Here is a 24,427-nt window from a genome sequence, read left to right as displayed (position 1 = left end):
GTGTTACACCACCAAACGCCCATCACCTTGATTCCTGGGATTAAGGGAAAGTAAGGAGCTAGATTTGAACGTATACAGATCAACGCAAATACAATGAGCGCAGAACTTCTGCCAGTTAACATGTACTGAAAAATGCACAATTCCTTTAAACCAAAGTAAGAAATGCACCACACACTGTTTATCCCAAACACAGTTGGGGACGTGAGCCTTTTGCCTGGGAAAACCATCTTCAAAGCAGCAACTGTTTTCCCAGCTGTGAACACTCTTTCCTGGGAAATCTACTCGTACCATTACAAAAATAATTTTCAAAGGAATGTGAAATTATTCAGCTTAATCTATGCATATCCGTATTTAAGACATCATTTTGTACCTCCTTAGACGTGTTTGTTTGCAAAAGGCCTCGTATTCCCTACAAACACGAAGTGGTGTTACCAAAAAAAAATTACTTCTTTTAAAAGATAAATAAATACGTGGTTAATTTAATAAAATGATTTGTACCAACTCCATCAATACTCTGAGTAAAAAGTGTTAGCAGGAAGCAAATAGTTCTGTCCCATAAGCAGCTGCCCTCTAAGTTTGTTTTCTTATTCCCTTTCTCCTAATTTGAATAATATTGCATAGATATTAAGCAAGCAGACAAAACACGTAGGATCCCACACAGCAAGTCTCAAACGGGGTCCCAGTTTGGTAACTGCTTCCAGCAATCTCAGGGCCATCCTGCAGAGCAGCAGACAGAAGCCCAGGGCCAACGAGCAGGTCCTTGAAGCACTAAAACCAGTAAAAGCAACCAGTGGGAAGGTAGGCCAAAGGAAAGAGAAACAGGTCCAACGTTCCCATTGCAGTCTGACCGAGCCCAGCAGGCTAATGGAAGTTCACTAATATCCACACTGATGTTTAACTTCACTGCTTTGGGAAGGAGCTATCTTCTCCTCCTTATCAGCAGAAGAGAGATTAATTCACCAGAGCTATCCATTCCAACAAAACACCAACTGGTGGCACACCCCGGGATGAAAGGGGGTGAAAGATTGAGTCATCTTCTCTTCATAACACAGACAGAACTGGATTTGCATAGAAACACAAACCACGTGGCCAAAAAACATGACACGAGTCTTATTTCAGGAGGTTTTGCTAAACAAAGTGATTTCAGTAATTTATTCTCCTTTTATTTTATCCCATATGGGAGACCAGTTCCCTAAATATTTAGTAAAAATTACTATGTGGATAACACTAAGCACACCACGCAGGATTTAGTTAGTAAAGCAAAACCGTACCAATGCAGGAGGACACAATAAGTGCTACAACTTCACGACGCTGTTCAGAGTGGAAAATCCAGCTTGTTTTGGTGGTTACATGAAAGGCTTCACACCATTCAAAGTAAATCAATAAATAAATCGAAGTAACAAGACAGGACTCATAGACTTTGTTTGCAAACCATCCGCAGCTCATTATTTCAACAACAGGCTTTAGTATGAATTAGTGGGCTGCCAAAGACAGAAATACACTTCCTGATGAGAGCTTTACAGTATCTGCCTGATAGATCTTAGGCCACGAACGTCTGGTTTGTGTTCATTAACCATTCACATTACTCCCCCAATTACCTGATTACAGCAGCATTAGAGATCCTATGGAAGTAGCACTCTGAACCCACCAAGCTCATGCCAAAACTTTTACCTCCACAGCTGAAACACTGTGGTTTGTGGGGGGGGTTCCTCTACTGTGTGCAAAACAATGATTTTAAAGCATCAGTTCTTGTGGTTTGCTCTGCTGCAGGGCGAGTTTAATAACTCCTCACTGGTCTTCATCACAATCCCCAAAAGGCTGAAGAGAAAAACACTTTCCCTACTAAGTTTGCCATTTTCCATTTAGCAAACAGAGCTTACTGTTTGGGCACCTGCACAGCAGCCCTCAGATTAAAGAAGCACTCTGAGCTACTTGTTTATTTGCCATTGTTTGTACTGCCTGTATGGAATCTCAAAAATTAAATTCCTTTCCCACTGATTTTGCCTTTATCTGGGGGAAATGTTGATTCCTCCTCCTCCAACCATTAGCACTGCTGAAGATGACAAGGAACAGACAAGGACTCGTGCTGCACGAGCATTACTCAAAATACCCTTCAACCACAAACAATAGGATTTGATTTATAATGACCTGACTGGCTCTTACTCAATTTTCCTTGAAGTTACAACATTTGCTAGACTAAATTGGGAAGGAAGAGGAAATTAACGTTGTTTTCTATGGATTATCAATTTTAAGTCCCTTGCTTAATAGATGTTCAACCCTGGAAGAATTTCTTGCTGTTCTGCAGGAAGCCTGCAGCTCTGGGAACAGCAGTGGAGGAACAGGATCCAGTGCCCAAGTTACAAGATTTAAACATCCTTCAGCACAGGAAGGTCGTTCTCAGCAGAACTCAAATAACCTTCATGACCAAAGCCACCACTACACGCTGCTCCTTGTCTACAGCGTTGTTCTGCTTTTTGGTAAGTTGCCACGGCACTGAGGCAGCTGAAATTTGAAGGGTGAAGAAATCCATAAACAGAAGCAAGACACGAGTGACTGCAAACAAGCACTTCCAATGCTATTGTTATTCCAGCATGACGGATAACAATGCTGTAAATATTCTCTTCATGGAACCGAGACAGAAGTGATTGGTCACAGACAAGGCCCATCAGAAAGTTTTTCTTTAAGAAGCCAGTGTTTAACTTCAAACCACCAATCCAGACATCGTGCTTCAGATTTCTCCTCTTTATGCCCACATTATGTGACAATGTGAAGAATAACTCCCAATTACATTACGGTATCACATAAGACTCTGTTGGTAAACTACAAAATCATTGAAAAAACAAGGAAACTAATGTGCAAGCATTTTAAAAATCAGTGTTAAAAACCTGTGGGTTTCACTGCCAAGTAATTAAATAAAACAGTGACATAATGAAAACCAGTCAGAAAATAAATAAATACATAAATAAAAAACACAAGGCAAATTAAACCCAAAAATGTGTATTGCTCAGCTCCACTAGAATTTGCCATCCACAGCCACGTGGTTCTGAGATCATTCACAGAAACATTTCTGTTGTACCTCAATCGCTCACTGCTATTCAACATAAAGAAAAGAAATGGAGAAGATGAAAATCAATAGGACATCACAATTACTCTGAAAGGTCAAGTTGTTCCAAGGAAAAATGCCTTCATCTCAGGCTGCCAAGAGCTTCTGAAATAAATTCCATGAAGGAATGATCAATGCATACTAAATTCAGCTGCTTAAGACAGATTTCAACATGCCTGCCTGCAGCTCTGTAACAAAATCAATGAGAGATTTACATTTTCCACTTTGCAGACTGCAAGTGTTGTAGCAGAACAGGAGAAACAGTGAATCACAGGAAAGTGACTCAATGAACCAGTGAAAACTCTCCCCCACCAAAAGCAGCATGCCCTGCTGCTATCTTTTGACTTATCTCCATCTCATGAGACTCTTCAGCAGGCACTGGAACCTACCAATTCTTGCATTAAGAGTGACTAGAAAGTTCTCTTGAATCACAGCTAATCACAGAGCTGTCATACTTGAGACATTCCTGCAGGTCTATCAGAGGTTAAGCTTGATTTACAGTAGCAAACTATTTAAATGAAAGAAAGTTGCTGAATGTTCTCAGCAGTTGTCCAAACCTTTGTTACATCCAGCCATCAGAGCATGTCACTCTGCAGCTTCCTTCCCTCCAGAGTCCCTTCTCACCTTCCTGTATTCACACACCAAATTTACCTTGTTTTCAACTACATTTCCCACGCTGACACGGTCTGACTCCAACAGCATTTTAAGGCACAACAACACTGTGACTTCACTGAGTATTTCACGCAAAGCTGGGAGTACACATGAGCAACAAAGTGGGATACAGCTGCCATTCGTTAACCATTTCAGCAGTAAAACTGATGAAGATATGCCCGACATATTTCATCCTCACCAGCCATTTCAAACAAAAAATGTGGTCTACTGACTTACACTTTCCTACTATCAACAGTTATAGTTTATAAAGCTGTTGCCAAAAAATGGCTTCGCATAGACCTTATATGGTATTCCCTCAAACTAACACCAGATACATGTTTAAGCCACCCTCTGACACCAACATTTATAGTCCTAAGAACGCTGTGCCTAGCCATGTTCCCTAATAGCACTAAGGAACCTGCTTTCCATTTCATGTTTGCTCTCTCTTTCACTGTCCTACAGCGTGCACGAACGATGAGAGCTAATCCAGGGCTGCTATGAGCTCATCAGTTGACATCAGATGGTCCAAAAAGAAAGATCCTGCTTGCCAGTGGCTGAAGTCCCCTTGGGATTCCTTCCACTTGTACATGAAATGCTACAGATTGTCACAGACTATAAAACTTTGACTTTCAATTTCATACTTTTTACCGTGGAAAATTATTTTCACCCCAACTGAATTACGTTCCTGCGAATCTGAAATCTATAATGCGCATCTTACAAAGGGAAGGAGAAACATTTCCTTTTATGAAGCTAAAAATAAGAGACTTCCCATTTCGCTCTGAAACAAAGATGTGCTCTCTCCTTGCTTCAGCACATTCCTGCTGAGCTCAGAACCACAAGTATTTACAGACCTCCAGCTACTGCCCATAGGTTGGCTTTCCTCATGGTTCACAGCTAGAGACACTTGTATGTGCACGTATGCAATACTCTCAGAAAGAAGTATTCTTGTCACTGAGCTCAGCTAAAGCACAATAATAAAATAAGTACTGTTTTCTATTTATGATCTCCACTGAATCATACATCTCATGATAAATGACAGCGCCACATAGCTCTCACATTTATCTTATGTTAGGCCAAGAAATGTAACTGTGCTTCATAAGACCATGGCTTTTCCTCACCCTGACAATTCCTAAGCTAAAGAACTTCACCTTTCATTCTCCACTTCGTTATATCATCAAACCACTTCTGTTTCTTTGATCCACATTTTACATTAAGCACTCGGAAGAACCAAATTAAGTCACTCTGTTTATGTATCATTCCCATCAGAAAAAAAAACACAAAAACACACCCTTTAGTTTCCACTTAGCATCTCAACATTGTTAACCTCGTTATCCTAAAATCAATTGATCAAATATTTCATTACACAAAGAGACTGCTGACACCTTCTGGCCACTTGACATTCTGTACAAATATCAACAGGATTTCCATGAAAAAAAAAAAAAGCTTCCATGCTTTTCCAACTGCTCAGAGTCACATGAAAACTCAGACTACGCCTCCACTGCCACATGACAGCTGCTTACAGCCACTGGGTTCCCCTTTCACCCACATGCTCTCACTCATCCTTTGTCTGACATAAAAGCATTCTGGAAAAACAAACAAACAGAAAAAAAACACAGAGGCTCTGATGTAAGCCAAGAAGTTAGCTTCATTTATCTCCTCTTTTCCACTTTCACTTCAGATGTATCATTGCAACTGAATCACAATGTACACTCAGGCTGGTAGGGAACACCACTGGTAACTCCATCCGCTGTGTTGAATGAAACAGTGAAAACCAGGATGCCCTACCTGGAGGGTTTGTTTCTTCTTCTCCGGCTCAGTTTCAGACTCCAGCTCTCCCTTTTGGGTCGCACACTGCTTTCTCTTTTTTCTTTTTTCTTCCTTCATTCCTTCGGTTTGTATATTCTTCTTTGCCATTCTGAAATTGAATATTATATAATTACCAACTATCAAAGCACAATTAGAACTCTTTTAACTTTGGGGGGTTCTAAAATGCACAGAGCCCACACTAATACAAGAGCTACATCTTAACTATGAAAACGCTCATTTGCATTGAGCATCAATTCATTTGGAGATGTTTTCAGTTTTTCTTTTTTTTTTTTCCTTTCAGAATACATTGCAGCTCAACTACTGCAAAACCAGAACATCGCTCCCCTGTAGGTAACCGTGGCTACTGCACTCTCCGAGGTTCCAGTACCCGAAATGCTTCAGCCCTCAGGGCAGCAATGCCCACACGCGATGCTGTGCTGCCCGCAGGTGGCAAGGCACCAGGAAGCTGCTCCGAAAGTAATGCCTCTCGTTTTCATTATGCCGGCCCACAACATCAGATGTTGATGGGATGGCAGTAAAGGCTGAACCTTCCCACCAAGATCCCATGGGATTTAGCAGCTGTGTGACAGATGACAACAGAGAGACTATTTGATATGGAAGGGCATATGAAGTAAAGGCATATCACTGAATTCCCTCACGTGGAAAAAATGGCACCCATTAATGTTCACAGATGTTTTTTTGAACACTTATGGACACCAAATGGTGTGTGTGAGCACAGCGAGGAGATGGGTGGTACACTTGGTGCAGATTTTCTGCACACAAGCTCTTGCTCATCACTGGTGGAAGATCACAGTGGTTGTAACACAATGGAAAGCACAGAAATGACAGCAGAGCAGCAAGGGCCTCGGCTGCAGCAAGTGAGGATTTGCTGATATGCAACAGCCACGAGCACAGAAATAAAGGAAAGAAGCTGCTCACCTTCAGAAAGCCTCAGGAAGGCAGGGATCTCCAGCGAGATCCCCTCACCTCCACTGCCAACCCTCACAGGAGGGCTGGGAGGGGCGGATCCCGGCTCCACCCCTCTGGTCACACAGCTGCATCACATTGCATGCAGCTGAGCTGCCCTGGGCTGGCCCTGCCTCCTCCCCAGGTGCTCCATCACCGCTTCAAGCCGTGACTTAACACTTCTGCTACATCTCTGAACGCGTCGAAACGCAGCGTTGTGTAGCAGAGAACTCGCTGTACCGCGCCGTGCTACTCCTCCCCTCGCACCCGCTGCCACTTCCGCGGCAATAACGAGGAGGCACTACTTTCGGAGCCCCCCGAGCCGCCTCCGCTACACCCCCCCTCCCCACGAGGACAAAGCCACACTGCAGCCCCGCCACGGACACGCGTGGGGAGCGCCCACAGCACCGCGCACCGCCACGCACCTCTCCCCGAGCGCCGCCTCCGCCGCACATTTAACTGAGCCCCACGCTTGGCGCCGCAGCCCGCCCCCTCTCTCCCATTGGCCGCAAGGAAACAATGGGAGCTTCTGGTTGGCTGTTGGAACGCCAATCTTACGAGCGACCAATAGGAAACGGAGCTCCCTGCGTGGAACGCCCACTCAGAGTGCGCATGCTGGGAGCGGCCCGGCAGGCTCGCGGGGGGGAGGGGGGTCGTGACGTCATCTCTCTGCGCCGAGTGGACGGCGGCACCGCCTCCACGTGGGGGCGGGGCACGGCTCTCGCCCCTCCCGCCGTATCCCGGGATGCCCACGCGGCTGTTGTGGGTGGATGGGAAACACCGCCCTAGGGAGCGTGCCAATGCCCGTTGCTATAAAGACCGCACGCACAAACGTCTCCCCACAAACGCGTCGCCGGAACGCTTCCTTGTGGGCTGCAGCCAGCGCCGCCCAGCGCCACCTCCGCTCCGAGAGGAGGCAAACCTTCAGCCCCGCTCCCGCGTCCTTCCCACCGCACAGCACATACACCCCCTTCCCCTTGCCCCAAGGTCAGGGCACGCTGCTGCTCCCCCAGGGCACAGCTGGGTGCGGGGCACGGCGCGGAGCGGATTAGAGGTCCCGCCTGCAGGAGCGCAGCGGGCGACCGCTATGGGGCGCTGTCTGAGAGCAGAGCCGTCGCGGAAGCGAACGGGAAAGCGCGCTCTCTATGGCGCCGGCTCATCCGAATACGGTTTTATTACGCGTCCTCTTGCGCCATCGCGTGGTTGAACGCGGTATTGCAGACCTCACGATCGCACGCACCTGCGGATCTCACATACTCCATTCGGACAGCCGGAATCGTTGCTTGACTTTCATTACCCGTCACCGGATGAGATGAAGTCTCTCTGGGAGAGATGCGAGCAGGGGTAGCACACTTGGGTTTTGTTCCACGTTGGCAAGAAATTACCTTATCTGTGCCCTTTCTGACAAAAGGCCTGCACGTTGATACTTAGCTGTGTATTCATCTTCCCTATGGGGGAAACCATAAACCCACACTTCCCTTTAGACAGTATTCATGCTCTCAGGATTAAGCCTTTTCAAAGAAGCACACTGTAATCTTTGCACAAACACAGCAGACCCCAAGGTTGAATGCACACGTGTCAGCCACAGTTGTGCCCCCATCTCTTATTGCATTACCAAAGATTATTTTTCCCAGGTCAAGGAATGCAGCACTTTCTGCTATGGAAACTGCTGTTCCTCCCACCTCAGCAGAACAGCAGCAGAAGCTCATAGCTGCAGGTGATTTGAGGGACTGCAATTACCCTTCAGTTAGTCCTAAGCCAACACTCCAGCCTACCAGCCCCAGTGTGCAGAGGAATAGCTCCAATGACACATGAAATTGAGGTCTTAACCCCCTGACATCATCAGTAAGCTTTGGCATTTTTCTCACAATTAGTTGGATGAGAGGTCTACTTAGATCGCAGCTGGGGAATTAGCACTGTTCATTAATAGCACATTTCCATTTCATCAAGCTACAATACTTCAGGCCCAAGCTAAGCAGCTGGATGCTCCTGCAGTCTAAAGAGCAGAGCCTTTAGGTAAAAGAGCAGAGCCTTTAGGTAACACAGCTGATGAAGATAATAGACATTGCATATCTGTGATGCCTTTGTTTAAGCCTCCTTTCAGGAAGAGACCAAAAGTAAGCTCCTTAGACAAGGCTGCAATTTGGCCTCATTATATACAACAAGAAACAGTTAATAGCTCTTTTGTTTTCTTTCCCACCCCAACCACAAGGAAACACCCATACCATTCTAGATTTTTACCTAGGGGGCAATAAATTATGAAGAATTATGCTGTGCATGCCTCTGTGAGCACTATCTTTCCAGTGAATTGCTTTGGGAGGGCCCAGGAAAACTGAATATGGCTTTATAAATCAAGTACTTCAAACAACATCCAGAAACCAAGAGGCATTATAGAAAACTAGCTTCACAGTGATAGATGTTGTCTGTCAAGCAGAACACTGCTTTGTGTACCAATTGAATTCCAAAAGGAAGGAGAGCAACGACAGTAGCTGGTATTTCAGATTTACATTTTAGGAGACTCTGTTCAGCTTTGCTCGAGCTAACCAAAGCTGGCTGTGTCTCAACGCAATTTGAGCTCTCTTACTACTACTACTCCTCACTTTCCTCCACCAACCATTTTTCTTTCATGATATTACAGCTTTATTGTAAGAAACAAAGCAGCCTTAGAAAAGGTCACAGTTTATTGAAAGGCTAGGATTATACAACAAATAAATTACTTGCATAGAAAAGTGTTAAAGAGATTCAGACAAGATTAACCTAGAAGTAGACATCAGCTGGATCCAGATGTGAAAAGCCTCTATCATCTGCACCTGAAAGAGGTAAGAAGGGAGTGTAAGAGCCACACCACTGAGACTGGTAGTCACAAGGAGATGCACCACTGAGACTGGTAGTCACAAGGAGATGAGGGAAGGCCTCAGACCATTCACCCAGAGGCTCACTGTGCTTATCAGCATTCTGATGAAGGACCAGTTCCCCACAACTTGACCAAAAGCCTCATATTGAGCCCATGGGGGACAGCCTGCTGGCCCACTCAGCAACTCCATGTCCTAATGCTCATGTCTACATTGCCTTTTAAACTCCTGCAGTGTGGATAAATAAGCATTCACTTGTGCCATCAGAATCCTACTGCATTCCCAGTGCTGACTAAAGGTCAACTGCCACCCCACAGCAGTCAGATGTGGGACAGCAGCACTGCTACAGTGTTGACAGCAAAGTATTTCACAAATGTCTTTTCCCCATTCCACAGCTCGTACCTGTTGTGCTGAAGGTTCCCATTAGATGGCACTGCAATTGCTCCTGCTGACTTGAAGGCAGTTTGAGAGGCTCTCATCAGAGCTGCATATCTACAAACAAATACAGCCAGGCTCAGCACCACCTATACACACCTTCAGTAGGTCTCACTCTTCCACCCAGTTAATTATCTGCATCTGACACATAAGTTTTACACTCCTACTGCACAGAACAAAGATTTCTCGTCTGCCTGCAAGAGATAAGTTTAATATTAGATTGGTAAGTCATTGGTTTTTATCCCTGGTTACTTCAAGGTTCTGTGCAAAGCTTTAGGATATCAATATTCAGACCCCAAGCAGTACTTCAGTTGGGCAGTGCCTGATCTCAGGGCTTTTAAAATAAAGTCATACTAAGTAAACCAGGAATAGTTTTGGGAAGTTATTTAAGAAGCTTTTTTCCTTAGCTCAGACTTTCAAGAATTATGCCCAAGATTCAAAGAGGAAACCGAGGGCTATTTAACTGAAGTGACCAGCAGCCTACACCATTCTTATTTGTCTGTCCACCAGGCCCTGATACTACCTCTGAAGCTTCAGCTTGAGCTCTGAGCACCACAGCTACAGCTTACCCAGCCTTGGAGATGGGGTGGCTGCTTGCTTTACAGTCATGATCCAGAGGATGCCGATGCTTTATGCAGAAGTTGCCACCACACTGCTCACAAACTACTTTCATCATCTCTTTCCTTTTGCAGCCTGGCTTTAAGCACTTGTTTGTGAAGATCTAGATAACAGAAGACACTAAGTTAGCAATGTTTGCTGCTTTCTGTGATCAGCTTCCCAGGTAACAACCAAGCTGAAGTATGAATGCTGAAGTGCCCTTAGAACAGAGGTGAAACAGCAAGCTCCTACTATTTCTCTGTAGTAAGATCTAGCTTGATGAGCATGAAGCAGGAAGCTTGGATTCCAACAGCAGTTTCTGTACCTTTTGCTGTGCTGGATTGTATTTGCAGTCCTTATCCATGTGGGCACCAACCACAATATCTGGTACTTCACCCTTCTGTACAGGGACAGGTGCATTACAGAGTGGACACACTGGAACCTGTACATTCTGAAAACACACCACATCAATTAGAAGTCTGACAGTTAATGCCCTGTCCTTTTCTTTCTCCTACCCATGGGTAATGAGAAGTATATTCATAAGTACTTTATGCTCTACTCATTAGTTCTCTTAAAGATGTTTCCAGGAAGGCAGCTGCAAATCTGCATCCAAAAGGGCAGAAGTGCTTTATCAGGTGGGTTTGTAGCAGGATATTCAATAAATTCACTTTAAATACAATTCCAGAGTACTGAGCACTACACAACACTCAAGAATTGGCCAGAGCTATCAGTTTTCTCCCTCACTTAATCTATTTCTCCATAAAGCTTCAGGCCATGCTACATTACTGAGAGTATCAAGCACTCCTCTTTGGAGAAGAGGCAAAATAAGTGAAATAAGTGAAAAGAATGACAATCCAGTAGTAATGAGCTCAGAAAGGTTACATCTCAATACAGCTGCAATTTTGCTGCATCATTGGTGACACCTCATGGTTCTCCCACCTGCTTTTAGAGAAAGCACAGGTCAGACTGCAGAGCAACCTTCCTGCATGACTTGCAACCCCACACTGACTCAGGAACAGGAACTTACTTTCTTGTAGGCAGAGCTACACCTGTGGTCATCATAGCGGATATGGTCTTTACAGAAGACTTCTCCACACGCATCACATTTCAGAGGAAGGAAGTCTGGGGGATGAAAAGAGAAAAACAGGTTCTCACAGAGCAAACTGCTTTGCAGTGCGACCACTGAAGGCAAGTTACAAAGAGAATTACAAAGAGAATCACTGTTTTTGCCCAGTCAGCCTCTTTCTTTTAGATATGCTTCATGAGCAGTGAGAAACAAAGTTAAGCAATACCCAATAGAAGCAGTAAGACCTAACACAAGCCATAAATACCCCCAGAGCTCCCAGAGGACAGAAGCTTTCAGCACAGTACTCATAACCCAGGCTGAAAAACAAAGCCAGAGCCCAGACTAGAAACCCTTTGTTAAGGAGCAGAATGGTTAGGCTAGATGCCCCGGTAGGGCCAGGCTTATTAATCAGAAAAGCACCACGCTCAGGATCCGGTCCCCAGGAACGCAGCATCACACGCACTGCCCACCCACCGCACAACAAGCAGGACACCCCGCAGGACGGGGCAGCCCCCCTTACCGAGCTGCCTGCAGGCCTCCTCCGAGCAGTGCCGGCCCAGCCAGGGCAGCTCCATGGCGGCGCGGTGCTGTGGGGCGCGGGGCCGCCCTATAAGCGCTGCCGCTGACTCAGCCCCGCGCCGCACGCTGACTCACGCTCCCGCCCTCCCGGCCGCCCCGGATGACGTCACGGCGGGGAGAACCAATGGCGTTCCCCGCCCGCCGTCGCCGGCTGAGGCGCGCGTTGGGTGGCGGACCAATCAGCGGCCGGAGCGGGAGCGCTGAGTCATGGCCGGGCGGTGACGCAGCAGAATGGGCTGCGCGGTCACCTCGCGTGGAGGTGGGGACTGTGGGCTTAGTGACGTCGTCAGTGAGAGCGTCCGGAGTGCCACGCGGCGCTCACGCTGATTGCAGCTCCCTTAGGTGGTGCTTCCACCTCCCTACAGCCAGTGCGTGTGGACAGGGGTTCCTTGGGCTGATGTGCCTCGCCCTGGCTGGGTGCAGTCACATCTCACCCTGGGACATGGCACAGCCCTGTGAAATGTCCCCGCTCGGGTGGCAGTGCTGGGCCCGGCTGTGTTCTGCCCCGCTGCCTGGCGTGGCTGTGGGAGCTTGGATTGGGAAGCCTGGTGTCAGAATAGACTTTCTGGGTCATCAGACTCACTGCTCTCTGGGCACATAACTACATCATAGGATTCCCTACAGGAACGAACCGAACCTATCATTAAAACTTTGTTCCCGTCAGAAGGCTGTCCTGCATCCCCGCTGGTCTCGTGGCATCTCAAAGTTTCCAGCTTAAAAGTCTCCTTGGCCACCTGCCCTCAAGGCCATGTCATCCTGGATTTTCTGTGGCTTATTTTCTCCTGACCATGTTTCAGTAAGCAGCAGCTGAAGGAGCCAGGTTGATGCTGTTCTTGAATTTCTAAGGCTGTCATCTGCCTTTGTCCTACAGGAAAGTTCTGTAGTCGTGATGGATGTTCCCATCAGACATCACACAGTGTTGATCTGCTGGTAGATGTTTCCATCACTGTCATGCACTGTTCATCTGCTGATGGTCACTTCCCTAGGTTGGGTTTGATGCAGATGCTGGGGGAGAGCTGGAGCAGTTGGTCCTCTTCTCAGCACACAGACATGTCCAGACTGGGGCAGTGCAGTCATGCAGCATCTTCTACCAGGTTCACTTGGCCATTGCCATGTGGTTAAAAGGATTTCCTTAGTTGAGCTGAGCCACCTTCTTTATATCCACTTGCAATGAGGTCAGAGTGTGGCCTCACCCACTTTGTTTGCTTTTATCTTGGTTGGTTTTGACCATTTGGGATGGGGCAGTGTTGAAAAGCATGACAGAACAGCAAAAAAATCCAAATACAAACAACAGTGAAAAGTCCAGCCATGCAAGGAGCTTCAAGACTTTTGCTGTGCTATACATTTATTCATCAGCACCATTACACTCTCTATAGAGTATTCCAGGACATGAGAAGCACAGAGAAAATTACGTGCCCTGCTTGGAGTGTTTCTTTCTCATACCAAGCACCCACCCAGCATCCAGGAGGACTGGGACCCCCAGAATCTCATGGGGAAGGCTTGCCCCGAGCAGTGGGGTGAGCGGGGCAGGAGGAAGAGGCTGGCACACACACGTGGGCTCCCAGCACTCCACAGCCTTCAGAACCTCTGCCAAAGGGAATGAGTTTTGTGGTGGGAAGGAGGAGCCCGCTGGTGGATGACAATGGGAACAGCTATGCACAGATTAGATACTCTTAAGGAAGTCTGTAAATCCCGAGTCTGGAAACCCACGCAGCACAGGCAGCCATCTTAATAGAAACGAGGATTAGAAATTAGCCGAGGTCTTTAGTGATATTTTTAGAAGTTTGCTCCTGACAGGTTAGGCTGCTGAGAACTGGAGGAACGCGCCGAACCCCCGCATTACTCGGGAAGGGATCACAGAGCAGCGTGTGATTAGAGGCTGGCTAGCTTAGCGACAAGGGGGATAGGTGGGTTAGAACTGGTTCAGGGGGAATTAGCAAGGGAAATTGCTTGAGAAGCAGAATTTGATTAAGGGCAGCCAACATGGATTTGTGAACGGAGCGCTACGTGTAACTAACTCGCTGGATCTGGGGGAGGTGTGGATGTTGTACAGCCAGAGCTGCACAGGGCCTTCACTGGGTGACACTGGGTGGGGGATGGATGGGGTCGTCTGCATCCCTCCTCTCTTTCCTCTTCACCCCTTCTACTTCTCAGCATCTGAGTATTTTCTTTTGTCCTATGTCTCTCCCTGTCTCCCTTGGGATTGCCTCTTAGTGGCTCTACAGTTGCTAAAATGCCACCATCCCTCCCACCTCACCAACATGGGATGTCTTTGGACCCATACTGCATTCTGAAGGGGAATAAAATGCCTCAGGAGAGGTTTGCAGTCTTGCTCAGCTTTCTTCATGTCTGCTCCTTCAAACAGGTCCCCCAAAACTCTCCGGTCTGGAGAAGGATAAGGATGATCTGCAGAGAAGTGCAGACCCTGGGACAGCCTCAGGCCTGCTGCCCATAGCCAACCCAGTGGAGGAGCAGTGGTTGAGGGGCTCAACAGTGCCCAGAAGGGAGAGACAAGATCTTCAAAGGCCTTCCCACCACCTCTGTCACATGGCTGACATGATGTCCCACCCCTCTACTGGTTCCAGACGTAGCAGGGATGAAGGCTCCATCCTACCCCTTGGGCAAGGCCTACCAAGCTGCATTACAATGCACCAAGATGCCCACAGCCGAGGCATACTCACGTCCACCTCCTCTCCTCCTTGCACACCTGGCAGACACAGACAATTGCATGTCCCTGTTGTCCCCAGGGCCACCTCCTCCCCCACACCCACCTGCACCAGGTGGAGGCAGCCCGGTGGCCCCGTTAACATTCAGCTGGCCCCAGCTCACCTTTCCCTCTTCCAGGTCCCTGAACTCCCATCCCATCATCCTGCTTTTCGGCTCATAATTCCATACCAAGCTTTTAAAACGGAATATTATTTTTATTGCAGTGACCCCATGGTGCTACCAGATCCCTCTGCGGAGGAGACGTGACATCTCCATTACATAGCTCAGATAAGTGTCTTAAAGAGACCACACACAGAGGAACCTAATGGTACCTATTTTTATTAGGATTATTGCAGGAGGAGAAGTAAAGCAGTCCTGTCTCCCCACAGGATACTCCATGCACAGCAGCAGACAGAGAGGAGAGATCTGTGGAGGCGGATCAGTTTTCCAAGAATATTAGCTATTGCTGCTCTAAAATTAGAGTCTAGGGAGAGCAGACAGGTTGACATAATTGAAAGGGCTGTCTTATGGGATGACATAGTTAAATGAGCCCATGATCAGCTTTGGAGTGACAGCTCAGCGCCTTCTTCTAATCCCCAAAGGAGCACCCAGTTGCAGGGCTGTGATTTAACTAGTCCTGGATCTTATCTTGTGACGATGCCAATGTTATTAGAACTCATTTCTAAAGAGTTGTCTCCAAAATCACCGTATATGAACAGACTGCTTTCACAGGCACGGCTCTCCAGTTTCACCCTGCAAAGCTCATCATGGATGCAAACGCTCCTCTGCTGCCCATCTCACACACCCCAAACCGTCCCTGTAGGCTGAGCTACAGGGGCAGACCCAGAAACAGGATTAAGAGCCTCATTTCAGGATGAAGCTGAAAAATGTCCTTGAGCTGCACATTTTATTCAGCATAATTTAATATCAAACACAAACTAACAAAGTTAGAGGTGAAATATAATAGCAGGAACCCCATAAAAAGTAACCTAATCTGTAAGATAAATAGACAACACTTTAGCCTGGGGAGATGGCAAATAAAAGAGAAATATGAGCAGAGCCGTTCTCAATTCATAAGTAACTTTAAAGAGAAGTAATGAAGATGACTTCTCCAACTTTTAATGTCCTAAAATTCCTCTCAACAACAACAATGAGAGGCAATTTTAATGCTTTTCTTCATAAACTTTCACAAGGAAGATGGCTACAGCCAAGCAGCCCGGACCACTCCTGCAGGGTCAAACACCCGTTGGCAGGAGCAAGCCCAAGAGATGGCTGGAAATGGCTCGGAGGGGCCAACCTGCAGCCTCTGGTGGAGCTGAAGTGATGGAGCTCTGCTCACCCCATGCTGGCTGTCCACAGCCACCTCCTGCTGCTCCATTTCAGGTGCAGAACTCAGAGAACCCAGTGCCTGCACGGCAGCGTTAGTCAGACTCATTTTATTTCACTTTTTAGCTCGGTTTTTTTGTTAGTGAATACTTAAGCTTCAAAGGCTGGGATTTTCCTAGCAGCCTAATGCATTTAGGCACCTAAATCCCATTGCGTTCTGGGGCTGTATCAGGCCTTGGGCTGCTTGGTGAATCCCTGCTGAGTGCCTAAGGCGACCTCCCCAGAAGAGCACCAGATTGACACAGATATCATTGTATCAGCACGAGCTCGTTTCTTCCGTAGAAGAATCTCGTGTTTAAACCCCTTTCCTAAAATGACAAAGCAAACTGGAAAGGGCCTTGTCTGCTGGGTGATTTCCAGCACTACGTACCTGTAGGGGAATGTTAAATTCTCTCCTCAGGTTATTCTGAAGGTAAGCTTTGCTTTGTAGGCTGAACTTCTTCAATTAAAGAGAACAAGCACTCCTAATCCCCTGCTCTTAGCTCTCCCAGGGAAACCTCAGGGCTGCTAAGGAGGAGCAGATTTGGTGTTTTAAAGGCAAAACCCGACCTTACCATGCCTCCCACTGCCCCTCCGGCCCCTGCTATAGGTCCAGCCCTTTGGAGCATCCAGGCAGAGAGGAAGGGGCTTTTCCATCTTCAGTATTGCTGTATAACATAGGAGGAGCAAAACCCAGCAGAATTGAGCTAACTTTATAATACCAGTGAAAAAAAAATAATCCAGTGTCGGGTGATTTCTGGTCACACATCGAAGGCTGTCACCTTACAGCACTTCTGTGGGGATGTAGAAGGAAACCGAGCTGGCTCTCAGTGATGACCTTCCCAGGATAATGACTGCACCTCTGTTGGGTTTGCACTGCACCTGGCACAGCAGGATCCAGCCCACCCGTACCGAAGTGTCACGGTGCGTGATGCCCGGAGCCGTGTGCCACGAGGTGGCACCATGTCCCTTCTCACCCACACAGCGGGGTCACTCCTGCGGCCAAACAGACCCCGCAGGGCTGCACTAACCCGGTCAGGCCTTGGCAGGTTGAATTCCCCTCACTGAGTCTGTTTTTGGTGATACCCGAGCAGCCCTTATCCCATCACAGCCAGCTGATGGAGGAGGTGGTGCCACCCCTGTGCCATAGGATAGAGGTCTTGTGGGTTCTGCATCTCTTGCAAGAGCCTGGTCACTTTCAGCCAAGGGGACATTGTACGGAGCCTCTCCCTGGGATAGACCTGGGCTCCTGTCCCTGCCATCGTGGTTGGTTGTTGGCACTGAGAGGGACAGCAGTGTCATGGTGGTGGTGGCACCTGGCTGTCTTTATGCACAGGAGAGCTCATTTCCCACATGGAGCTCAGTGATGTCAAGGGAGGGACGATCCCAGTGCACGAAGCACACACTCATATCCATGGAGAAATTAAAGCTTCACATTTTGGCACTCCTCCATCGTGGGAGCTTACATGTATCCCAGAGGAAGTGGCAACAGAGTAGTTTTCTCGAGCTCTGTACATCTCTGCCACTGGCACTGCTGCCCAGAGCTGCGGGTTCCCCATCCCTGGAGGTGCCCGAGGAAGGGTTGGATGGGGACCTGGGCAGCCTGAGCTCGGGGGGCAGCCAGCCCATGGCAGGGAGATGGACCTAGATCATCTTTAGGTCCCTCCCAGCCTAAGCCACTCCACGATTCTTTGGTCTGTTTCGGGGTGCACTCTGGCTCTCCTGATCTCACACTCACCTCTCCGCCAGTCTTGGTCTGTCCCCTGCACTGCACTCATGGACTGGAGTAGAGTTAGCAACTCACTGGCACAAATTGTTCCCACTTGTCCACTCGCAACACCTTTTCACAAGGAAATGGGAGTAGATTTGCCTAAAAGCAGAAAATCCCCCAAAGGATGAGGTTCCTGCCACTTCTGCTCTCACTATGGGACACTGAGCTCCCAGCCAGGAGATGGGCGCTTCTGGGTGAAGAGGAAACAGAAGGAGCTGCTTGAAGTGAGCTGTGCTGGATGGGTTCTGCTGGCCCCGAGCACGCCTCGCGCTGACACGGAGACTGGTAATACCTGCATTATTCCTGACACAACACTCTGCAGCTGAACAATACATTTGCCAATTCAATTTATTCAAACAAGTTCCTTGGGAAGACAGCAAAGCAAATCCAGGTGGCAATTACAGAATTCAGACTCTGCTCCAGCGTCGGGAAACAAAGGGACAAGATATGAGAGAAATAGTGGGTTCAGCTGGAAAACCCACGGCCACAGAATGCTGAGAGCTTTCATCACGTGCCTGCAGGGATTCAGCTGCAGAACCCGGTGTCATTGGGCAAGGAGACGGAGCAGTGCTGCCATTGCTCTGCTCCTACGCCCAGCACTCTGGAATACTGTTACTGCAAAAATGAAATGCTTTTTGGAGGAGATTTTCCGTTGCTGTTTGAAAGCACACTGATATTTGGGTTCCGCAGCCCATTGCTGTGAGCTGTAATTGAAGAATGAGCACATCCAGCAGCTACCAAGACCAACGGTGTGGCAAGTTGCATGCTGAGTGACTGTGCTGCAGGGTGGAGGTTGCCTGCAAGCGTGGATGAAGCATTCACACATTCAGAGCTTGGTGTGATGCCCTCAGCCATGTGCTGAGCCTCACCAGATCCCAAACCAGCCCATGCTGGATGTGCAGGAAGGAAGTTTTGCTTGCATGTGCACAGCCATAGGAAATTCCCCTGTATTAGATCCTGCAAACCCCACAGCACTGGCTCCCTCTGCCCCTCCCATGTCACCCCGATCCCTGCACCCCCCCCAGCCCACTCCATCTCCCCAGCAGCACCAGGGGTGGATGTGGCCCTGATGTAGAATTAGGTGAAGCCAAAAGGTGGCAGCATCTTATTCAGTATCGATTTTGCATGAATATTTCTCCTATTAGCCATTTTTCTTTCTAATCATGGAATGTGAGTTTGTAAATTACAGAGGTGGAGAGTAAATGTATTGCAACCTCTGGCAAATTGATATTTTTGCAAGAGCGGTAAACTTTTCCTGATGGCAGATAATTGAAGGGAACAAGAGTCAGATAAAATTCATAAAGATTCGGACCTGCTGGAATAAGACAAATGATGTTTAACGTTTGGAGTTGTAATGTAATTATGCCAGGTGCCAATGTAATGAATGCATGGGCATAGCAAATGGAGTTGGGCTGATGGGTGCTTCGGCCGTGGCACTGCACGGTGCCCTGTGGTCCTTTCCCTCAGTGCAGGGGAACTGCCCAGGTCAGGGTCACCCCCAGAAGTGGTCTTAGGTCACTCCTTAGGGGACAGGAGGAGCTCCCCGCCACCGCCTGCAGCAGCTCCAGGGGTTCTCCAGCAGACACTCCACCTCCAGTTTTCATCCCAGCCAGCACACGTCACCGTGGAGCAGTATCACAAAAGCATGAAGGTTGGAAAAGACATGTAACTCCACCTGGTAAGACCGCCAGGCCATCACCAGCCACAGTGCACCTCCCATTGTGTGGAGAGCAATGAGCTGGGAGAGCTGCAGCCCCTGCTGTAACCCTCCTCCTCCATCACTGTCCTCAGGGCCAGGTTCATTTCCTCACCAAACTCCAAAGCAGAAGTCACCAGTCCCTATCCAGCTGCTACTCCATCCCCAGCAGCTGGGAACGACCAGGAGACACTGAGGAGCTGACTTGTTCCCCTTTGTATAGCCCTGCCTCCATCAGCCTGCTGTGCTCCCAGGCACACCCAAAGCTCACCGAGAAAACAAGCCTGGCAGTGCCTGGCCCCACTGCCCAAAGCAGGATATTGCTGCAGACCTCTGGAGAGATGTGTGCAGAGCTGAAACGCTGCTGATGCAGGCAGGCAGCATGAAATCCCATCTGCCCCATGGACAAACACTCACCGGGCTGGGGGGTCCTGACCCTGCCCTTCTGCTGGGCTCCCCCAACACGTTCAGCTCCTGACCCCCACCAGCATAACTCCATTCCCACTCTGCTGCTGCTCCTCCCGCTCCTCTGCCCCTTTGAAGAACTTGCTTAGAAATTCAGCAGCAATTATGCAAGCTTTAGTATTAAAAAATGCACGTGGCTCTGAAAGCAAATACGAAGCTGCTGCCGTAACGCTAGCTTTCAGCTGTCTCCAGTCCCTAGAAATTCTCAGTGGGATGTTTGAGAAGGATGTATATGTGTTGACAACATTAAATGATCCATGGCTCAAGGACAGAATTGAAACCATACATCTACTTCACGCGGGCACTGATCACAGGGAGAGTGTTTTTCTTAAACAGCCCACGGAGGGCAGGCACCCCATCCCGCCCGCCGTGCGTGGCACAGACGGTGCACACACGCTCACACCGCATCCCAGCACGTAACAGAGCTCCAGTGAGAAGGGAGAGACACATGGACGCCATCAGTGGGAAAAATGTGCTCGTGGCTGTCCCATCTTGGAGGGAAATTGAGCATGTCACCCCGGTGCATCACCCTCTTCTCATCGCCTCCCAGCAGGCAGCACGCAGCCACGCAACATCTGGCAAGGGGACGAGGAGGGGTGGGATGCTGGGACCCAGCACGGGGATTTTCTGGGGCAAAAATCTGCCTGTTCTGCACTCAGTGCCCCAGGAAGCAGCTCTGGATGGCCACGAGGCTCAGTGCTGTGAGCCGCCAGCAGCACCGCTCTCAGCACTGCCTCCAGAAAGCTGCAGCCTTTCCTAGATGTGAAATTCCCAAGGACGAGGAAAAACTGGCAGACAACATGGAGGATTAGGTGGTTCCCCGAGGAACACGAGAAGCACTGCACAGCACTGTATCGTCGCCCATTTCGGCAGGGCGATTAGGCAGTATTTGATGCTGGGAGGATGATTTCTGGTAGGAGGCTATTTTGCAAGCGTTAGCCCAGCTATTAGCAGTGGGAAGCCACGTTTCCTTGAATGCAATAAAGGCAGGCTCCTTGTGCTTACAATCTCCTTACCCCAAATCCAGCCTGCTGCAGCCAGCACCGTTCCCCAGGGAAGCTCTCTCCTGGCTGTCCCAGCTTGCAGTGCTTTGCTGGCCCTCAGCACACTGCTGCAGGAAGCCTGGCACTTGTGCTGCTCCAGCCCTGAACCAGTGCCCCCTGGCTTAGGGTTTGGCTTCCTTCCTTTCTGCCATTACCAAACTAAAAGGTATGAAGAAATACCTTTTAGTTCCCTCGTTTACACTATATGTTTATTTAATAGACTGGCCAGCTTCAATTGGATCCATGATTGCTCACAGGTGACAGCTCCAGCATAACAATGCTTGTTCCTAAACTATATATCCAGCTGAAGCTTGGGATATATTTAAGGAGAAGTTACAAAACCATTAATCTACCCACACGAGTGAACTCTCCTTTATACACAAATGGTTGGCCACATCACAGGGTAAAAACAGGCCAAGGATACTGACTCCCCTCCCCCAGAGGTTGGGTGGCTCTGGTAGAAGCCCCATTTGGTTGAATTCTCCAGACCTCTGCTTTATCACTGAGATGTGCAACTCCTTGCTGGAGGATCTGTGTAGTCTAACATAAAGATTCACAGCTGGAAGCACACTTTCTGGTCTGTGTCTGGATGAAAGCCCGGGGTGGCTGTCCCCAGTGCACTCTGACCAACAGCCAGGAGTGCATGGCAGTGCCATCAGGTCAGGTGTGTCCCCTGAGAAAGTTGCCCATGAAAGTTTGGTACCCTTCAGCCAACCAAAGCTGTGGTATCCCAGAGGACAGGAGAGGGGGCTGTAGGGTGGTTCTCCCCATCCCCTAGACAAGGGCTGGGAGCAGCTGTACTGAGGGTCTCACAGAGCATCCTGCCTGTCCTTTGGTTCCCTACAGTGGGAACATCTTCCTCACATCGCTGCAGGTAAAAACTACCAGCCTGGAGTCTCTTGTGTGCCAAATGCACCTATTGAAAAGATGCAGGTGTGAGGCCAGGCACCCCGAAGATTTGTCCAGCTCCCACCCAGCATGCAGCCAGCCCATAGGAAATGTCCCAGCAGATGGCTGTGACCAGGAGAGGGCATTGAAAGCGAAGGTTTAGGAGAGCTGGAAAACTTCCTGCTTTAATTCACCCAACTCTTTTGTTTCAGCCACATTTAATATCTTAGAAATTACGAGTGGAGGGGACCTGGGTGAGCTGGAGGAGAAGGCGTGATCTGTGAGGCCAATTAAGAGGCCGATGGCACACAGTGAAGCGGGGCCCCTCGGGGGAGGCCAAGGTTACATAAATAAGCACACGAAGGAGCTGCACTGAATCTGCAGACACTCAGCCACCAGTGATGCCCCTTCGAGTCCGGGAAAATTAAATATAAATAATAAATGTTTAACCACACAGCAAATAAATACAATGAGGCACCTTTAAAAATTATACTAATAAACAGCAAGCTGTTGTCCTTCTGCCCAGGGTGGCTGAGCATCCTCTGCAGATGGGGGACAAAGAGCAGAGCAGAGGGGGTGCTCGGGGGCTCTGCATTGTTCTCACCCCTATAACACCATGAGCCCCAGGACAGCATGGAATGAAACACCCATAGCAACACCGAGCAGCGCAGAGCTGTGGTGGTGACACCAGGTTCTCCTCTCCCCTCTGCCTGCGTGGTGTCCCAGGGGTGGGACTGGGGCTCTCATCTGGGAGGAAAAGCTCAGAGCCCCACCACAACCATGCAGATGTCCGAGGAGAGCTGCCAAGTCGCCAGAGTTGCTCAGCATCAGCGCACACTGTGCAGTAGGAGCTCTGCTTCCTGGCTTCCCTGTTTTATGGCTTCCTCGGAAGAAGGGGCAAAAAGAAAGAAAAAAAAATGAAATGGAGATATAAAAAATAAAGAGGTCGTTTATAGTTAAGCACGTTTGGGTGGGAGGGAGAGAATAAAGCGGTGCGCATGGCTGAGCAGGGCCGGGGGACCTGTTTGCAGCACCCACACTCTCTTTGCTCGGTCGCTTGAACCCTTTGTGCCGCAGTGCCGCACTCAGCCCTGGGCTGAGTCCTCCTGTCAGCCCCCAGCGTCCCCAGAGCTGCTCTGCTCCCTTGTTGTCCTCTGTGGGTGACTTTATAGGTGGCCAAAGCAGTGCTCACGTATGGCATCACGGCACCTCAGGGACAGCGAGGGCTGCACCAGCCACTCCGCGCTGCTAATTAAACGCAGTTCCTTTCCCGTGATGTAAATTCATTTCTCCCCAAATTCTGCAGGGAAGGAGAGGGACAAAAGGCCTTCCTTGCTGTGATTATACATTTCTGGGCCACTTAATTACATCCTTCAGCTCCTTAAACACTCGCACACTCAGCCCACAGAGAACCACGGTTGGTTCCTCATTTCTCTTCCACCCAGCTCCGGGGATGTGGCTCTGCACTGCCCACAGCTCACTGTGGCCGTGTTCCCCTCCGGGCTGTTTGTCCCTCAGGTCAATGCTGTGGTCGGTGATACCGGTGTCTGGTTCCCTTCTGGCCCATGTCCTGGGGGCACCTCCAGCTCCTGAGACCCATGCGTGGCTTCAAAGCACATGGCTCCAGCAGCATCAGGTCCTCACGTACTGCTAAGCTGCCATTCTCTGAGCAGCCCCAGGGGCAGGACTAGCCACCACGCACAGGAATTGCCCGATTCTGGTGGCAAACGCAGTGCCCAGAGATCAGCACAGGCTTTGACACTTGAGCACAGGCACAAATGTTCCCCAGCCTTACATCTTTTCTCCATTTTAACTCACAGTCTCATTAGACTAATTTGTTTCCAGGTTGGAGGATGAATAATGAGCCCCAGCCTGTGGGTGCATAATTAAGTTTTGATAGCGAATGTTTTTATCTAACCTCGTTTTCAGTTTCATCCTTGGCACCTGAATTACGTGGCCGTGACTCGGGGCTGAGGTTCTGCCTTCACAACAGACCCAGAGCTGTGCACCCACCCGAGATGCAGCGGTGTTCTGCCACCACCCGGGGGCAGGACAGTGACACCGGGGAGAGCAATGACACCGCGGGGTGGCCGCTTCCTCCAGGACATGAAGGGAGAGAGAAATAATTAACAACAACGTGAATTTTCCAGACTGTGATCAGTGTAAGCTCCTTCCTTGGTCCGTGGTCCTCGCAGTGTCTGCACACTGACAAACCCCAGAGAGATGGGACATCCCAATGGCGACGATCACCAAGAGCATTGCACTGACTCCTGTGGTCCTGCTGCATTTGCTGGTGTAATCATCCCCCAATGTAATCATCCTTGTTCCTACAGTTATAGCACAATCCTACCAAGCCCACAGACTCATTGCCCCACACCCCACCGGTGCCTCCTCGACATCAACACCCACTGAAGTCTCCATGCTCCACACAAGCGATT

At 48.9% G+C, this 24,427-nt stretch overlaps 2 protein-coding genes across 5 annotated transcripts in view; both read right to left on the bottom strand.

Moving 5' to 3' along the window:
- Positions 1 to 7,030, bottom strand: part of CUNH7orf50 (chromosome unknown C7orf50 homolog) — a 93,718-nt gene extending 86,688 nt beyond the window's left edge. The window contains exons 1-2 of one of the 2 annotated variants that reach the window (XM_065732924.1): positions 6,952 to 7,030; positions 5,540 to 5,669 (exon numbers count right to left, since the gene is read on the bottom strand). In XM_065732924.1, the coding sequence (XP_065588996.1) occupies positions 5,540 to 5,668 (129 nt within the window). In that variant the 5' untranslated portion in view covers position 5,669; positions 6,952 to 7,030. Of the gene's footprint in view, positions 1 to 5,539; positions 5,670 to 6,941 lie in introns of both variants that reach the window. The other variant, XM_065732925.1, reaches the window with a different exon arrangement.
- A 2,158-nt stretch (positions 7,031 to 9,188) lies between these two features.
- ZFAND2A (zinc finger AN1-type containing 2A) lies at positions 9,189 to 12,151 on the bottom strand. 3 transcript variants are annotated; one of them, XM_065732875.1, is made up of 6 exons: positions 11,997 to 12,146; positions 11,438 to 11,532; positions 10,736 to 10,861; positions 10,383 to 10,534; positions 9,781 to 9,870; positions 9,189 to 9,336 (listed from the first exon to the last, which is right to left on the bottom strand). In XM_065732875.1, exons 1-6 carry the CDS (start codon positions 12,049 to 12,051, stop codon positions 9,327 to 9,329), a joined length of 528 nt encoding a protein of 175 aa, XP_065588947.1. In that variant the 5' UTR covers positions 12,052 to 12,146; the 3' UTR covers positions 9,189 to 9,326. The 3 variants fall into 3 exon arrangements, with proteins under 3 accessions (XP_065588947.1, XP_065588948.1, XP_065588949.1); XM_065732876.1 differs by lacking the exons at positions 9,189 to 9,336; positions 9,781 to 9,870 and adding an exon at positions 9,877 to 10,007 and having other exon boundaries at positions 11,997 to 12,151; XM_065732877.1 differs by lacking the exons at positions 9,189 to 9,336; positions 9,781 to 9,870 and having other exon boundaries at positions 10,379 to 10,534; positions 11,997 to 12,150.
- Positions 12,152 to 24,427: the final 12,276 nt, after the last annotated feature.

This window comes from Cyrtonyx montezumae, unplaced genomic scaffold (genome assembly GCF_038088225.1).
Source record: "Cyrtonyx montezumae isolate F1298 unplaced genomic scaffold, pur_monq_1.0 scaffold_16, whole genome shotgun sequence".
Lineage (NCBI taxonomy): Eukaryota > Metazoa > Chordata > Aves > Galliformes > Odontophoridae > Cyrtonyx > Cyrtonyx montezumae.
Note: the sequence above shows the minus strand (reverse complement) of the source record. Positions and strands in the feature narration are given on the sequence as shown.

Bases quoted from the DNA above. Each gene is read 5' to 3' on its own strand.
- ZFAND2A (XM_065732875.1), bottom strand. From the start codon at position 12,051: ATGGAGCTGCCCTGGCTGGGCCGGCACTGCTCGGAGGAGGCCTGCAGG. The intron at 11,533-11,996 runs GTAAGGGGGGCT...TTCATCCCCCAG, and splicing joins GGAGGCCTGCAGGCAGCTCG to ACTTCCTTCCTCTGAAATGT. The intron at 10,862-11,437 runs GTAAGTTCCTGT...GTGTGTTTTCAG, and splicing joins GTAGCTCTGCCTACAAGAAA to AATGTACAGGTTCCAGTGTG.